Source organism: Panthera pardus, unplaced genomic scaffold (genome assembly GCF_024362965.1).
Source record: "Panthera pardus isolate Hobbes unplaced genomic scaffold, ASM2436296v1 HiC_scaffold_16, whole genome shotgun sequence".
NCBI lineage: Eukaryota > Metazoa > Chordata > Mammalia > Carnivora > Felidae > Panthera > Panthera pardus.
This window is the reverse complement of record NW_026526721.1, coordinates 108,004,925-108,023,593: the sequence shown is the minus strand read 5'-3', so window position 1 is coordinate 108,023,593 and position 18,669 is coordinate 108,004,925. Positions and strand designations below refer to the sequence as shown.

Genomic DNA, 18,669 nt, shown 5'->3' with positions numbered 1-18,669 from the left:
AATTCCTGAAAATCCTAGTAAACTTTTCATTTGTTGACTGGATTTACCTCTTAAGTTTTCTCTCAAAAATTTTTTTTTTCTTTTTGCTCTATGCTATTGGGAATTTCTAAACCAAGTCCTTCAAAGAAAAATTGGAAGTGTACAGTTAAAATTTGTGCACTTTGGCAGGGCTTAAGGTAAGGAAGGGATGAATAGGTTGTAGAACATAGAGGATCTTTAGGGGAGTGAAGCTGCTCTGTATACTATAATGGTGGTTACATAAAGTAAATATTTGTCCACACCCATGGAAGTACACCCCAAGAGTCAGCCCTGATGTAAACTATGAACTTTGGGTGATGCTGGAAGCCGAGCTATCCAACCAGCCTGATGGCAGGGCCCGGGCGGTGGACGGATGGGGACTGCAGGGCGGCTCAACAGTGAAGTTTCTTGTACTCCTGCTTTTATGTAATTTGGCCTTAGCGTTGGTCGGGGCAGCCCCCCTACCAATGAAAGTACCTGGGGATTTGTTGGTTGGGGAATTGCCCACGACGGGCCCCCTGGGAAAAGAACCACTGGGGAAAGAAATAAGATTCCGCAGGGAAATTATGGCCCTACATCCAGCCCTTGCCACCCCCTATAGACTCCTCTACCTAAAGGAAGGATAGCCCCATATATTTCCCAGCCAAGGAAGGGGGATAATGGATTCAAAACCCCCACTCCGGCAACAAAAGAATGTATCTATGGATACAAGTTACTCCAACCCCTAGGCCCACTTGGCCCCCAGGAGGCATTCCAGATGATAACTGGACCTGGTGGGTTAAGGTACAGAATGGTTCATTAGTTCCTAGGTATACATTGTCTCTCTGGGAGCACATAAGGCGTGGGTTCCCAGTGCCCTCTTGGCTCCCTCCTGGCACCCCAGACCAAAGCGAATACTTTTGTCCCTCATACCGCAAATGGCACAAAGGAACAATTTAGAAGTCATGTCCTTGTAAGACATTCCACTTGAGGTGCTGAGAGCTAGATGACCTTGAAAGGGTAGGAGGGAATGTTACAAGAAAATAACTATGTTGTTCCCTAATGGGTGACTACACAAAGGAACATTTTTAGAATTAGGTAATGCCAAGAAACATAGATAACTGCACACTACAAGGAATTTGCTAACAAATATAATGCCACGCTTGCTACAATAAAGCGGCCAGTCTAACACACTGCTGTTGTCTGTGTCCATTTTTTTTTTTTCACCGACGCTGTTCTTCCTTCGGGAACCCCTGGACCTGCTGGGGCTGGACCTCGGCAGGGTGAAAATGAAATTCAATGCAGGTTCATCAGTTATAACAAATGAACCAGTTTGGTGGGGGATGTTGTTAATGGGGTGGGGGAGGAGTGTGGAGGCTATGCATGAGTGGGGACAGGTGTATACGGGAAATCTCTGTACTTTCTCCTTAATTTTGCAACGAACCTAAAACTGCTTTTAAAAGTAAGTCTATTTTGGGGGTGCCTGGGTGGCTCAGTCAGTTAAGCGTCCAACTTCCACTCAGGTCATGATCTCCCAGTTTGTGAGTTCAAGCCCCGTGTCAGGCTCTCTGCTGACAGCTCAGAGCCTGGAACCTGCTTCAGATTCCGTGTCTCCCTCTTTCTGCCCCTCCCCTGGCTCACACACACACACACACACACACACACACTCTCTCTCAAAAATAAACATTAAACATTTTTTAAAAATAAGTCTATTTTAAAATATGTAAATTTTATCTCATTAAAAATGATTGTAGAAAATTATTTGCACGGGGATTGGGATGGTTGGAAATTTGATGAATTAAGAGCAGCAGATTACTCTTAAAGCTGACTCTTTAAGATGACTCTTTACTCTTTAAGATGACTCTTAAAGCTGATGGGTTTATTGGGGGATCATTTTACCGTTCTATTTATTCTGTACATATTCAAAATTCTCTGTAATGAAGAAAAACAGGCAAAAAATGCATTGGTTAACAGCTGTTATTCGTTGTGCTCTTCAGTTTGTTTCAAAAAACAAAAACAAAAGCAGAGAGAGAGTTTTACTGGAAAGATATCGATGGCCCCCCGGAATCAGTGGAAGGCTCGGAGAAATGGCTTAGCAAACACACAGAAACCAATGCAAGTCAAGGCCAGACACAAGGAGTTATAGCTATGGATTACAGGAAATTTTCCAAACAACGGCTCCAATGACAGGCCTGTGATCTTCGAGCTTCAAGTCTCTCCTGGGCTCTGATAGAAAAATGAACACCACCATCTAGTGGTTCCTTCCCATACTTATGTGTGGTTGCAGATCTCTTGACTTGTTTCCCAGCTCACTGCCATCTGAATTATGTCTTCTATACATCCCTCAGAATTTTTTCATTGCTTGGGTTTTTTTTTTTTTTTGGTTTTGTTTGTTTGTTTGTTTGTTTTGCAGGGAGGTGGGGAGGGAAGGTAGAATCGGGTTTACCATGGTCTAATTTATATACGGTAAAATTTTACTTTACAGTTCTGTAAGTTTTGATAAATATAAACTATTTTGACAAATAGTTATATAACCACCGCCACAATCAAAATATGGAATAGTTTCACCAGTCCAAAAAGTCCTTTGTGCTCTTTTGAGGGAAATCTCTCCACCCATCCCTCAGCCCCCACTGATCTGTTTTCTCTCACTATAGTTTTGCTTTTCTAAAATGTCATATAAATGGAATCATTCAATATGTAGCCTTTTGAGTCTGGCCTCTTCAAGTTAGCAAAACACATTCATCTATGTTGTCACCTGTATTGACAGTTCTCCCCTCTCCTCACCCCCTTTTTTTGTTTTAGCTGAGTAGTATTTCACTGTATGGATATGACAGCATGTGTTTATTATCCATTCACCAGTTCAGGGACATTTGGACTATTTCCACTTTGGGCAATTATGAATAAAGTCACTATAAACACTGTGCACAGGTTTTTGTGTAAACATAAGTTTTCATTTCTCTTGGGCAATTACCGAGAATAGGATTGCTGAGTTGTATAATATGTGTATATTTAACTTTATAGGAAACTACCAGTATGTTTTCTAAAGTGGTTGTGCCATTTTGCACTCCAATCAGCAATTTTTTTTCCTGCTTATGACATCCTACCTGGTTTTCCAATATTGCCATGTTTTACTTCTAAATTTTTTTCTTGTGTTATTTTATGGGATTTTCAGAAGACTGGGAAAATGATACCAAAATATTTTAAGTAGCATATTATGTTTATTAACTATTTGTAGTGACTAATTTTTAAAATTGATCTCCCCCTTTCGTGATTGGGGTCTTGATGTTTGTCTTAATTTCAATAATGTTTTAGAGATTACTATGCCTGTTATTTTGCTATAAAAATTTCCCCATATCTTGCCATATTTTAATGTACATGATTTTTAAAATGACAGAGTACATAATGCTTTCGTAAATGATTCCACAATCATATACAGTAAACGTGTTGGTTTGGGAGCATAATTCATTCTGGAAACATGCTTGTAATTCGGAGCACTTGTATATAAAAGCAGATTTCAAGAACCATTGGCTCAGTTGTGATCATGTGATGTTCAGTATCACATACTACTTGTATTACAAGACACCGTTCCTTTATCAAGTTAAAATTTATTAGAAATGGGGGCATCTTGGGGTTCAGTCCATTAAGCGGCTGACTTTGGCTCAGGTCACGATCTCAGGGTTTGTGAGTTTGAGCCCCGCATGGGACTCTCTGCTGTCAGCGAGGAGGCTGCTTGGGATTCTCTCTTTCTCTCTCTGTCCCTCCCCATGCCCTCTCTGTCAAAAGTGAATAAATGAATAAATTTTTTTAATTTACAAGAAATGTTTGCTTGCCTTGCAGCATACTTCCAGAGCAAGTTACTCGCAATCCAAGGTTTTACTGTTTTGGGTACTCACAATGTGCTAGTCATGGAACTATATTCTGAAAGTAACTAATAGTTTGTATCGTCTTTTATCATTTTAAAGTGCTTTCATATAAATTATTTAATTCTATGTAAGTTAAGCTGATTTTAAGTGGCTAAGAGGTGGAGAAAGCTGGAGAAAGAGGTAAAAATGTGTGAGGGGGAGGTTGGGAAGTGGAGAAAAGAAGGACATTCATGAGTACTATGTTGGGTAACCATGTTTGTCCCACCCTGAAATTCCCTTGGGAGTCTTTAAGATACACCTTCGCATTTTTTTATAGTCTTTTGAAATGCTAATTAACTGCTTACCTACTTTTTCAACTAGTGGAATTTTACGTTGGGCCACACAACCAATAGGGAAAGACATCTTAGATAAAATAGAAGTAGGTATGGAAAGGCAAACTTTGTCAAGTTTCTCTTTTCAGGAAAAGTATCTATTCTTGTAACAGGCCCAAAGTAAAGTTGGGTCATGCTGCTTTCTTCTACTCAGCTCAGATTTGTGGCATCTTGGTTGAACCGAGGCCCTGAATGAAGAGCTGATTACTAGGAAGATGTTGAAATAAAAACATAAAAACATCAAACTATTGGGGCGCCTGGGTGGCTCAGTCAGCTGAGCTTCCTATTTGGGCTCAGGTCATGATCTCATGGTTTGTGGGTTCGAGCCCCAAGTCGGGCTCTGTGCTAACAGCTCAGAACCTGGAATCTGCTTCAGACTGTGTGTCTCCCTCTCTGCCCCTTCCGCACTTGCACTCTGTCTCTCTCTTTCTTAAAAATAAACATTAAAAAAATTTAAAAAATCATCAAATTATTGGTTACAAGTAGAACGCCCTGTATTTGTATAAGTATTATGATGCCTATTGCCAGAATACTAAATTCGTGCACATTATGTGAAGATAAGTGATTTTTAAAAAAAATTTTTAATGCTTATTTATTTTTGAGAGAGAAAGAGAGAGAGCTGGGAAGGGGCAGAGAGAGAGGGAGACACAGAATCTGAAACAGGCTCCAGGCTCCGAGCTGTCAGCACAGAGCCCGACGCGGGGCTCGAACTCACGGACTGCAAGATCATGACCTGAGCCGAAGTCAGATGCTTAACCAACTGAGCAACCAGGTGCCCCAAGATAAGTGGTTTTAATATAGGAAAACAGCTTATCAAGTCTTAAGGTAAAAATTCCATGGAAAGTGTTAGCATTACTTGCATAAAAACATAGCATACTGCCTTTCAAAACCTGGAGGACTTCATTTTCTTCATCCTCACTGCAAGCTATTTTATGGTTACTTCTTTCATTCTTATATATATATATATTTAATTTTTTTATTATTTATTTACTTCTGAGAGAGAGAGAAAGAGACAGAGAGAGACGGAGCACAAGTGGGGCAGGGGCAGAGAGTGAGGGAGACACAGAGTCCGAAGCAGGCTCCAGGGTCTGAGCGGTCGGCATAGAGCCCAAAGCAGGGCTCGAACCCACAGGCTGTGGGATCATGACCTGAGTCGAAGTTGGATGCTTAACCGACTGAGCCACCCGGACACCCCTATTTTTTGTTTTTAATACACAAATGCTCCAATAGCAATATTATTCACAACAGCCAACAGGTAGAAGCCACCCAATGTCCACTGGCAGATGAATGGATATATAAAATGTGGTATATACATACACACAATAGAATATTATTTGGCCTTAAAAAGGAAGGAAATCCTGTCCCATGTTACAATATGGATAAAACTTGAGGACATTATGGTAAGTGAAATAAGCCAGTCATAAAAAGACAAATACTGTATGATTTTACTTATAGAAGTTGTACCCCTCTATCTCCTAGCTGTGGAGACGGGACAGGATCTGGCTGAATCAGTTCCTCCCAGCAGGATGTCAGTTTAGCTGCAAGAGAAGGAGACTAAAATCTAAGAGCACAGTGGGACAGAGGGCACAGCAGGGATAATCAATAAAAATATAATTATGATAATAATATCCAATGGTCTGCTTTAATGATATTTAAACATATGAATGTATCATACATGGGTGGTTATTTTTATTATATAGTCATTCCTTCAAGAAAGGATTAACTGCAAGATTTTTTTTTAAGGAGCTTTTATAGTGTATATTATCTTTTAAAATTTTACAGTATTCTCAAACTTATAGCAAAGTTGCAATAACAGTACAAAGAGCTCCCATTTGCCCTTCCCTTACAGAGGGCATTCAAGTTTTGCCAATTATCCCATTATATCCTTTATAGCAAGAGGACTCAATCCAGGAGCATGTATTTACTCAGCTCTCTTCTCCAATCTAGAACAGTTCTTCAGCCCTCCCTTGACCTTCATGTTCTAAGATTATTGGGCTAACTGTATTTTTTCCCAGCATTGCCCCACATTTCCAGTTCCCCATGTTCTTCTAGAGCTCTGTCTCTTAATCCAGACAAACTCTGTGCCTCAGTCCATGAATAGAAGTAGACCTGTGTCACTTATGAGGCTGGGGTAGAAAAAGCCATATAACCTTCTATTTGGCTCTCTTTCACACACAGATACATACACACATTCCCTGGGAAGTCCTGAGGTCATGTATAGGAAATCCAGTTACTCTGAGGCTGTGGTGATGAAGAGACCATAGAGAGGTAGAGATTTCAGATGGGCTGCAGCCATTCCAGGCCTCAGCTGTTTGAATCTTCGAGATCAGGTGTCATAGATGTGAGTGTGCAAAAGTCTTCATGTGATTCTAGCTCCCAGCCTTTGAGCCACACTAGCTAAGGCCTAGTGGAGCCAGGCTCTGGGCTGTATCAGCTGATACCTTAGGATGGAGAAGAGTTGTCCCTGCTGAACCTTGTTCAAATTGTAGCAAAGTAGTGTTGTTTTAAACCACCAGGTTTTCGGGTGTTTGTTGCAAGCCATTAGATAACTGGAACACTTGTAGACCCGTTATTTTGTGGAATGTACCTATATTTGGGTTTGCCTGATGTTTACTAACAGTTGGGTTATGATGTCCATTTGTTCCACTACCATTGATGTTAACTTTGATCACTTGAGAAAGGATGTGCCTTCAGTTTTCTCCATAATAAAGTTACTCTTTTTTCCTGTATAATTATTATTTTGTAGAGATCTACTTTGAGACAATGTAAATAAAACCTGTTTGTGACCCATCTTTCATCCATAAGTTTTACCATCCACTGATGTTTCTTGACTGAATTTATTATTTCTATGAGGGTTGCAAAATAACTTTATAATTCAATTATTCTTTTGAGTTTTATTAGTTGACATTCTATTTATTACAAGGTTTTCTATTTAATCATTCGTTTATTTATATCATCAGAGACTGATGGGCTCATAATTTAATCAATGGGTATAATTTGTTTACTGTCACTATTTTTTTTTAAAATTTTTGTTTTAACGTTTATTTATTTTTGAGACAGAGAGAGACAGAGCATGAACGGGGGAGGGGCAGAGAGAGGGGAGACACAGAATCGGAAGCAGGCTCCAGGCTCTGAGCCATCAGCCCAGAGCCCGATGCGGGGCTCGAACTCACGGACCGTGAGATTGTGACCTGAGCTGAAGTCGGACGCTTAACCGACTGAGACACCCAGGCGCCCCTACTGTCACTATTTTGATACATTGTCTCAGATTTGGCTAGCAAAGTCCTTTCAAACTGACTTCCCCCAAACTGACATGTCCCCATTATTCTCTGAACACTTCCTCACTTCCTGACACAAAAAAGATGTTCCTGGTCATCCTGTCCCTGCTTTGATCCTAAATTAACCTTTTCTCCAAGAAGACCTGGTTCTTGTGGGAGAATAGTATTTAGAAACCGCTATCTAGTGGCTAGATTTGCTTGTTGCTACTGGTGGATACTGCTTCCAGGTTTTTTCTGTGCACAGAGACAAGTAAATACAGTAGAGGGTGGTGAGTACTAATGAAAGGGATATGAGAGCACAAAAAAGGAAGAGACATCTAACCCAAGCCTTCATAGTTTTGGGAGGGGAACAGAAATATTCTAGACAGAAGATATTTATGCGCAAAAGGCCTGAGTCAAGAGAGAACATGTCTTGTTTAAGGAACTAAAGCAGTTTAATATGGCTAGAGTAGAGTGAGGTGGCATTGGTAAGAGAGCAGGATACAGTAAACAGGGGCTAGCCAAGTCTCCAAGGACAAAATAATGTTAGAAGTTTTAAGTTTATCCTGAGAGCAATGGTGAACTATTAAGAAGATTCTGAGCAAGGGATATATGATTAAAAATCACTTTAGAACAGTTGGAGCATCTGAGTGGCTCAGTCCGTTGAATGTCTAACTCTTGATTTTGGCTGAGGTCGTGATCTCATGATTTGTGAGTTTGAGCCCCACATCGGGCTCTGCAATGATGGTGTGGAGCCTGCTTGTGATTCTCTCTCTTTCTCTCTCTCTGCCCCTCCCCTTCTCTCACTCTATCTCAAAATTTTAAAAAATTAAAACAAATTAAAGTAAAAAATCATTTTAGAATAGTTGTCTTCAATAAAAAAAACCCCTCACATTCCACCCTAAAAGGATTTTGAAAAACAATGTACTTCCTTCCACATTTTAAGTTGGCATCTAATATTTTTCATTAGTTTAAAAGTTAATCATTTAATTTTTATTTATTTATTTATTAAATATTTATTTTTGAGAAAGAGTGTGCATGTGAGCAGAGGAGGGGCAGAGAGAGAGGGGGATAGAGAATGTGGAGCAGGCTGACAGCCGTGAGCCCCATGCGTGGCTCAAACTCACAAACTATGAGATCATGACCTGAACTGAAGTCAGACTCTCAACTGACTGAGCCACGCATGTGCCCCTAAAAGTTAATTTTTTTTAATGGGAGGTTTAAAATATCTTACATTTTGAAAGATGAAATGACCTTGGATTGTACCTGAAATAAGTATTTTATGATACGATACTTGCCAAATCTGAAAAGTCATGTAAAATTTCTATCTGTGGATTTTATCAAATGTTATTAGCTAAAAAAATGGCTCCAGAAACCACAAAATTACATTTGTAAGTATTAGGATCACTCGTTTATGTTGCCTAAGTTGTCCACCCACCCCCCCCCCCCCCCCCCCTCCCCCCCACCCCCCAGCTGGACAAAATTATGTATGAGACAGGTGAAGGTCTTGTAGGTTTCAGATGCTTCAATGCTTCAATTACTCATTAAAAGAGGTTTTTAGACTTCCCTTCCAGCAAAGATAGAGGAACAGGAACTGGATTTACTCTCCAGCTGGAACAACAACAGCAACAACAACAACAATTCAGACAAAATATATGAAGCAATGGTTTCAAAATACTGGATATCAAGCATCAAAGGACAGTGACCCGTGAGAGACAAGAAACAAAAGAGATGAGCCTTCAGTTTCCCCAGCTACTGCCTTGATAATCTCTAAATTATAGATATAACTGTATTAATTAATAATCATGTAAAGTGTGAATGATCTAAATACTCCAAAGAAAAGAAATGAGCAGATCAGACAATAAAAGTCAGACCCAATTATTTGCTGCCCATAAGAAACACTTTAAACATAAATACAAAAACAGGTTAAAGAGTTGCAAAAGATACCATGTCAACAATGAGTCAAGAAAGCAGGCATGCTGTTTAATTGTATTTTTTTTTTAATTTGTTTTTTAGGTAAGCTCTAGGCCCAATATGGGGCTTGAACTCACAACCCTGAGATCAAGAGTCTCATTCTGACTGAGCCAGCCAGGCACCCCAGGCATGCTATTTTAATATTGGAACAAGTAAATGTCAGAGTAAAGAATATTACCAGGGATAAAGAACGTTATTTCATAATGATAAAGTGGTCAATAACAATTTAAACATTTATGACCCTAACAACAGAGTTTCAAAATACATGAAGCAAAAACTGATGCAACTATAAGAAGTTGATAAAAATCACAAGTATAATTGGAGATTTTAGAACTCCTCTCTCAATAACTGATAGAACAAATAGAAAATCAAGAAGATAATAGTCTTGGTGCGCCTGGGTGGCTCAGTCAGTGAAGTGTATGACACTTGGTTTCAGCTCAGGTCATAATCTTGCAGTTCGTGAATTTAAGCCCCGCATTGGGCTCTACGCTGACAGTCTGGAGCCTGTTTGGTATTCTCTCTCTCCTCTCTCTCTGCCCCTTCCCTGCTTGTGCTCTCTATCTAAAAATAAATAAATAAACTTAAAAAAATAATTTGATAGTCTTGAGCAAGACTATCAAACAGCTTGACCTATTTGCCATTTATAGGACACTCTACATGACAACAGCAGAATACACATTCTTTTCAAGTACACAGAGAACATTCACCAAGATAGACTATATTCTAAGCCATAAAACAAACCTCAATAAATTTAAAAGGATTCAAATCATACAAAATATATTACAAAATATATTCTCTGACCACAATGGAATTAACTTAGAAACCAATAACAGATCTCTGAAAAATCCTCTAATGTTTGGAAATGGAATAACAGGCTTTTAGATAAGCCATGGGTCAAAGAAGAAATCAAAAGAGAAATTAGACACTATTTAGAACCAAATGAAAATTAAAATATCATATATAAGATTTTGTGGGATATCAGTAGAGCAGTTCTTCGGAAGAGACATAGAGCTAAATATATTAGAAAGTTAGAAGAAAAAAGAAAGAAAAAGGAAAGATCTCAAATTGATGATCTCAGATTCCAACTTAGTAAAATAGGAAAAGAGCAAACTAAACACAAAGTAAGAAGAAGAAAGGAAATAATAAAGATTAAAGTGGAAATCAATGAAATAGAAAGCAGAAAGACAATAAACCTAAGAGCTGTTCTTCGAGAGGATTAATAAAATTGGTAAACTGCTATCTAACCAGACTGAGGAAAAGCAGAAAACAAAATTACCAGTATCAGGAATGAGAAATTTGACATCACTACAGAGTCTAGATATTAAAAGGATAATAAGAGAATATTGCAAATAACACTTTGCCTATGAATTTGACAACTTAGACAAAACTGACAAATTCCTTGAAAAACACAAAATGCCAAAGACCAATCAAGAAAAAATAACCTGAACAGCCCTATGTCTTTTTAAAATTTTACTTGGTAGTTAAAAACCTTACTACCAAGAAAACTTCAGGCTCAGATGGCCTTATTGGTGAATTCTACCAAACATGTAAGAAAGAAATAAAATGAATTCCACACCAACTCTTTTAGAAATAATAATTCTATGTAAAATTTCAGGGAGTGCCTGCGTGGCTCAGTCGGTTAAGTGTCTAACTCTTGGTTTCAGCTCAGGTCATGATCTCATGGTTCAGGATTCAAATGGCATCTGGTTTCACACTGACAGTGTGGAGGCTGCTTGGGATTCTCTCTGCCATTCCCTGCTTGCATTGTCTCTGTCTCTCTCAAAATAAACAAATAAACTCGGGGTGCCTGGGTGGCTCAGTGGGTTAAGAGTCTGACTTCAGCTGAGGTCATGATCTGAGTTCAAGCCCTGTGTTGGGCTCTGTGCTGACAGCTCAGAGCCTGGAGCCTGCTTCAGATTCTGTGTCTCCCTCTCTCTCTGCCCCTTCCCCACTCACACTCCATTTCTCTCTGTCTCTCAAAAATGAATGCTAAAAAAAAAATTAAAAAATAAATAAAATTCTACACAAACTTTCAACCTTATTCTCTGAGGCCAGCATTACCCTGATACCAAATCCAAAGACATTAAAAGAAAGCTACAAGCTAATATTCTTCTTTAAAATAGATACAAAAATTTGAAATCAAGATTTAACAAATCCAATACATAAAAAGGAAAATATATCATGATTCCTTCAAACTTGTCCCAAGAATATAGGGCTGGTTTGACATTTACAAATCAGCTCATCCATGTAATTTACCACATAAACTGAAAAAAAGGCATACAATAATCTCAACAGACACAGAAAAAGCATTTGACAACATCCATTCCTGATCAAAACTCTCAGCAAAACAGGAACAGAGGGGAACCTCCTCAACTTGGTGAAGGCTATCTATGAAAAACCTACAACTTATGGGTGAAAGACTGAATGTTTTCCCTCTAATATCATAGTTCCAGTGAGATTGGGCACAGACATTTGGGAAGTTTCGTTTTGGAATTGTTGATTTTGGGGCCCAAAATGCCATTGAACATCTAACTAGGGATTTACAGGGTAATATGGATCTGGAGCTCGGAAGAGAGAGCTGTTATAGGGCCTATTAAAAGATATTTTAAAACGAATTTATATTTTTAAAAACCCCAGAGAAACAAGGTGAAAAGTTAAGATGAGAAGAGGGTTAGGAATGGAAATATTGAAGAAAAGCAACACTGAAGCCTTCTCCTGTAGGAAGATATAGGAAGAGGGGCAGGAAAAGGTGACCAAAAGAGCATGAGCTATCCTTAAAAAAAAAAAAAAAAGTGACCAAGAACAATTTTACAGGTGAAAAGACACCTCTAATGGTGTGTCTATAAGAGAAATCCAGTTTCAAGAAAAAGGGAGGGGTCAAGTCAAAAGTTGCAGAGGACCTTAAGATTTAAGGATTGTGGTACATGCTGATATGCTTAGCCATAAACACAGGTGACCATCAGAACATATTGAAAATAGGCATTATCTAGTATAGATGGGCTTTAGCCAATCCTTAATACTGGCACATCATATTACATTCCATTCCATTCTGGGTCAATATTGATGCAACTGAGTCCTTCCTATTGGTTACTACACCGTCCTCTTACTACACCGTAGGTTCATACAGACCTACCAAGACAGCCCAGTATCCATGGCTTTAGAAAGTTCAAGTATCCATTTTTCAACTCAAAAAAGGGTAAGTGAAATACTTTCGTTGACTCCAAGGCCTGATAAGATTTGGGGCCTTTTGTTCCTGAAACTAATAAACCGTCTATCCTTTCCCAGATCAGGTACCCCTTACCTCCTATAATGAGAGGCAGAGACGAACATTATCTCACCGAGCCTCATTTTTTTTTTTTTTATTAGTAAAAAGTGTATAAGAACATAAACCCGACCTCAGTACTTTCGCGGAATTGGTTAGAATAAAATGGAGGTTTCGTAAATCCGGGTTGTCTTATTCAGGCTCCTTGACACCTGGACTAGAGCCTGACACATAGCATGAGCTCAGCAAATGGCTGTATTGTAATAATTGAATATTTGTTAGAAGGCTTTGTTAATCTGGAAGCTGTTCCAAGTGTTACTTATTCTCCAACCCCGATTTAGGCTCCCAGGTGACCAAATTTAAACAACTCATCTTGATGGGTGCTAAGGAGTAGCTGGAAGGACTGTAGCCCCCTCCCCAGAATAAATAAAAACATTGGAGGCTGTGCAAACAGAACTTCGCGGCCAGTTCCCTGGCCCACCATCCCACCGGATTGCCGCTCCCAAACCTCTTCCTTTTGAAAATCTGCACCCGTTGTAGAACTTTTGGGACCCTATGTGAGCAAGTCTCGCTTTGATGTCTCTGGAGATGTTACCACAAAACTCTTCATAGTAGCCTTGGCCTCTTCAACGTCCCTCAACTTGAGATGCGGCCGCGAAAACGGCTAAGAGCTCCCCCAGGGACCCAGCCCTCGGGAGGCTTCTTAGTCCGCGCCCCCAGCCTCTCACAGTGGTTAAAGGATGCCGGCAGGCAGGCCTACAACAAGCTCTCCGAGGCTTAGGGTTTTCTCGGAGGTGGGCCTTGGGGGCGAAGGTGGGGCCGCCCGCCAAGGGCCCCTCCTCCCGCGGCCCGTTGCCCGGTGCGGGGGCGGGAAGGGCGGAGCCGGGCTGTTAGCTGCGGGCTCCTCCTCCCAAGGGCAGGCCAGGGGAGGGGGAGGCGGGGCAGGTTCCTAAATGGGGCGGACTTTGGCGGCGGAGGCGGGGCCAGACGCCGCGGGCACTTCTTCCCTCGGGCGGGCAGGCCGGAGAAGCGGCGGTTTTCTTTTCCCGGGGGCGGGCCTCGGCGGCGCGAACGGGCCTGGGGGCGGGGCCGGGCCCCGAAGGCCCCTCCTTCCGAGGCGGGCTTGTTTGGCCGTGGCGGCAGCTGCGGGGTGTCCGCGGTTTGGCTGCCTAGCCAAACGGGCTCTGGCTCCTCCCAGTGGCCGGCCGGGGCGGAAGCAGGAGGCGGGGGCAGCGTGCGCGCTGCTGGTCTCCTCTCCCGCGGCGCTGGGGCCCGCGTTCCGCGGCTGCTGCTCGATTCGGCGCCTCGCAGTCGGCCAGCTCCTCTCGGCGCCCGCCGGCTTCTAGACCAGGCCTCCTTCTCAAGCCCCGGCCCGCGGCGTCGACCCCGCCAGCCCTCTACCGCCCCGTCTCATAGTGTGGCCACCGCTGCCGCGGCCCCAGCCCCGATGGCTCTGTGCAACGGAGACTCCAAGGTCAGTCTTTCGCGTGGGGGTCCCTGCCTCACCGCTTCCGGGCGCAGGCGAGGCTCCGGGGCCGGGGAACCACCGCTCGACCCCCCCTCCCCCCAGCCCGTCAGCGCAGCCCTGCGGCCCGGGCAGCTGCGCGTCGGAGAGTCCTTGGTCGGGGCCTGTGGCATGTTTTCTCCTCGGGAGCGGCAGGTGCTTTGTTGATTTTGTCTGCGTGTCGGGGTTCCTGCGGCCGCCGGTCTTCGGGCGTCGGGGAGGGCGTCAGCTCCCCGCGGCCGCGCCGCTGGCCCCCGCCTCCCCCGCGCCGCTGTGGGGCTCGGAGCCCGGGGAGCGCGGCCGGAGGGTGGAGGTAGGGAGGCCAGCGGGTTGTGCGTGTTTGCTTCCTCAGCCCTCACCCTCGTCCCTTCGAGAGGCTGGGGGCCTTTTGTGGACCTCCGGGGACCCGCCGAAGGCAGGGCAGGGTCGGGGCCTCGCGTGCGGCTTTCGAGCCGTGCCGGCCTCCCGTCTTCCCGCCACCCCATTTCCCGCCTGCCTTCGGTGGGGCCCTCCCCGCACCCTAACGCCGGCCTTGGGGTCCGCGGCGGCGAGGCCGCGTGACTGCGGCTCCCCTCGCTTCTCCCCTTCTCCGGTCCTGGTCCCCAGGTCAGTCCCTGGTCAGGGCCCATGGCCCCTCACTCCGCTGCCCTCCCCCCCCCCCATTCTCCGAGGGCAGGAGCGTGGGTCTAACCCCGCCCCCAGTCGCTGGCTGCTTTTACTCGTTTGTTGGCGGTGGATCCCCCTCCCCGCGGTGCGGATCCCTCTCCGGGACGCGAGCCGCGGCCGCCACCGCCGAGGGCTGGGGAAGTGGGGAATCCCGGCGTGCTGGAAAAGTTGCTAACTCGGTGTGGGGAGAGCACGTTTGGGCCGCCGCTGCGCTTCTCGTCACCTCCAACTCACTTTTTTCTTTAGACCTCTTCGTCCGTCTCGCTTCTGAAATTGAGCACCTTTGCTTTCACTTCTGTGTTAAAATTTTCGTTGGCTTGGCGTTCTTTCAGACCCTTACAAAGTCGTTTTTGTCAGCGGGAAACTGCAGTTTTGAATTGGGATTAACTTGAGCAAGATGTACCTCCTGTATGCTGTTTAGAGCCTCGCTTTGAGAAATTACTTTAAATTTTATTCGGGTGTGTGGGATTTTCAAAGTCAGGTGGGAATTGGTGTTCTAAGTCAGATAGTAGTGCCTTACTCATGGTATTCTGTTTCCAAGGTGCTGCCTAAGTGTCACTTGCTAGTAGGTCCTTTTTTGCTAATGATTGCTTAGTTCCTCGTAAACATTCAAAAACTAATTGTTGAGCAAATGAGAAGAGATAGTAAGGTAGCGATATGCGCTTTTAAACCGAGGAAACTGATGCTTAGACTCCGTGAAGCTCTTGTCTCAGGATTATGAAGGTAAATGAAGACCCTGAAGTAGTTTCAGACCTCAGAAGCGAATGTAAACCTCATTGTACAGCTCTTTACACTCTGTACATTTGCAAAGCATTTTTCTTCTCTCTTTTGAGACTTATAACTTAGCTTTGTGCTCATAGAAGAAATGACTGTACCAACAGAACTGAAACCTAATTTACAGACTTTGAAAAATATGTAGTGGTATAAGAGTATTTTCAGAAATTAACTGGCAGCAGGAAGTTAAAGATTCAGTTTCAAATTTATTTGTCTCAGGAGTATGGAACATAAACTTTTTTTCTAGTTGACACTTTGGTTTAACTTGCATTTTAAAGAGTCTTGATCAATTTGATGTATTTGAGCTTCAAGTGAACTGCTGATTTTTTTTTAAATTTCAAGGTCCTTTATGTTTTACAGCATACTCAAGCATGTGTATTTTTATTTTGGACTAATAGATGTGAACCGGATTGGAAGCATTTTCAGGAGGAGCCATCAGGGAAATAATATACTTCATTAAATATATTATTATTCCACGTACGAGTAAGGAGAAAAAAACCCCTACAATTAAACCATGATATGTCATTGACATCGTATTGACAAGTAAACAGATGTAGAAGTAAAGTAGGTGAAATGAGATATTTCTAAGAGGTCTGCCTGGAAATCTGAGTAGGTATCTCTTTTCTATAGTTTACTCCTGAATTACTCTTCTCTGGAGTGAAATACAAGTACTGCCCTCAAGCTTTGGCCGCAAGCTTACTTTGCACATAGATTGTTTCTGACAATTGTATGTAAATCCTGGTTCATAAATTAAAAAGGTGATTTCAATTTCTATCCTGGCACATTTCAATTTGTATCAGGATTTTCTTTCTTTCTTTCTTTCTTTCTCTTTCTTTCTTTCTTTCTTTCTTTCTTTCTTTCTCTCTCTCTCTCTCTCTCTTTCTTTCTTTCTTTCTTTCTTTCTTTCTTTCTTTCTTTCTTTCTTTCTTTCTTTCTTTCTTTCTTTCTTTCTTTCTTTCATCTCTACACTCACTGTGGAGCTCAAAACCCTGAGAAAAACCTGGAGATCAAGAGTTGCAAGCTCTACTGACTGAGCCAGCTATAGGCGCCCCTATATCAGGATATTCTAAAATGACATTTTTACGTGATAGAAATCAGGGAGAGACCTAAAATCTGTAAAAGCATTTGGGCTGAATGGTTAACCACCTAAAGCAGAGGTTATTGTTTTCTTGGTTAAGGAGTTGACATAATGTTATTTAATTAAGAAGTTAAGATCATATTTAATAATGTCTTTAAAAACTTTTTACAGCTACTTGATGTTGTATATGAATTGTATATAGGTCAAGTATGAGACATAGTAACTATTTTCTGTTTTACTGAGGCAGGATTATCAGAATATTGTTCTTTGGACTCCGTGTCAGGTTTCCCTTTTTTTTTTTTTTTTTTTTGCCTTATCTAAGCCTCAGACTCTTGGTTCCAGTAGAGGTGGGACCTGCTCCGTCACCTTTCCTGAAATGTTGACTAGGGTAATCATACTTGAATTAATGTGTTTTTAAAGTTGATTGCATGTGATACAGAATCTTTAATGACATCTAATGTTAAACTTTTTTTTTTATTTAAAAAAAATTTTTTTTAATGTTTATTTATTTTTGTGAGAGAGAGACAGAGCTCCAGAGGCAGAGGGGCAGAGAGAGAAGGAGACACAGAATCAAGGCAGCTCCAGGTTCTGAGCTGTCAGCACAGAGCCCGACGCGGGGCTCGAACTCACGAACCGTGAGATCATGACCTGAGCTGAAGTCGGCCGCGTAACCGACTGAGCTACCCAGGCGCCCCTAATGTTAAACTTTTAAATTTGGCATTTCTAAATTTAAGTTTTTGAATTGAGTTGAAAGATGATGAGATTTTTTACCTGGGACGCATTGACAACTGTCCTTTTATGATAATCCTTTATAGTATATATTTTTTTGAAAGGTCAAAGATGATTTTTTTTGCCTCAGATTTTAAAATATTTGTGAAGATGCTCATCTAGAATGTAAGAGCTGTTACAAAAGGAATAGTTTTTATTATTTCCTGTTGTTAGACATGGAAGGTTTTGAGACTGGGAAGGTTTTGAAATTCCTCCAGGAACCTCAGATAGCCTTGTCTTTAGCGAGGCCAATTTGTTACTTAAGGTAGATGATTGTCTTTTAAGAATTTTTTAAAGATGTAGACTTGTTTTATACTCGTTCAAATGTATTTGATACTTTTTAAAAGGCTATTTAATGAATTCCAAAGGATGCTGTTTGAAATAAAGAATAATTATTTGCTATACAGAACAATAAAATGTATCTCTGTTATGATGCTTAAATTGTCTTCATGTTTCCTTCTAACCTAAACTCTGTTAGATGCTCAAGATGAATGAAGTCCTCAGGGATAAAACAATTCTGAAGCACTTTGTGAATCAATGGAAAAGTAGTCTCATAGAATTTGAGTATTTGTATAGCATACATAATTCTGGGTTGTGTAGAATAGAATGCTATTTTTTTCATGCATTTTGTAGAATAGAGACATTTCTGTATTTGCTTAAGAATCACAGTGGTTCAGGGGCGCCTGGGTGGCTTGTTTGGTTAAGCGTCCGACTTTAGCTCAGGTCATGATCTCGCGGTCCGTGAGTTTGAGCCCCGCGTCAGGCTCTGTGCTGACAGCTCAGAGCCTGGAGCCTGTTTCAGATTCTGTGTCTCCCTCTCTCTCTGCCCCTCCCCTGTTCATGCTCTGTCTCTCTCCGTCTCAAAAATAAGTAAACGTTAAAAAAAAAAATTAAAAAAGAATCACAGTGGTTCAAAAAAAAAATAGCTTTACTATAGTAATAATGTGATAGTGGGTTTTCTTCTTTTTTAAAATTTTTTAAATGTTTACTCATTTTTGAGAGAGAAAGAGAGCCTCAGCGGGCGGGGGGGGGGGGGCAGAGAGAGAGAGAGGGAGACACAGAACTTGAAGCCGGTTCCAGGCTCTGTGCTATCAGCGCAGAGTCTGACATGGGGCTTGAACTCCTGAACCGTGAGATCATGACCCAAGTCCAAGC

General features: G+C 41.9%; 1 protein-coding gene across 3 annotated transcripts in view; it reads left to right on the top strand.

The window, feature by feature from the left end:
- Nucleotides 1–12,583: 12,583 nt before the first annotated feature.
- The window catches only part of GMPS (guanine monophosphate synthase), a 79,098-nt gene continuing 73,012 nt past the window's right edge, over nt 12,584–18,669 (top strand). Inside the window, exon 1 of one of the 3 annotated variants that reach the window (XM_019440202.2) lies at nt 12,584–12,658. In XM_019440202.2, coding sequence (XP_019295747.1) covers nt 12,614–12,658 — 45 coding nt within the window. In that variant the 5' untranslated portion in view covers nt 12,584–12,613. Of the gene's footprint in view, nt 12,659–13,788; nt 14,199–14,250; nt 14,385–18,669 lie in introns of those variants that run through there. The other 2 variants (XM_019440196.2, XM_019440206.2) reach the window with 2 other exon arrangements.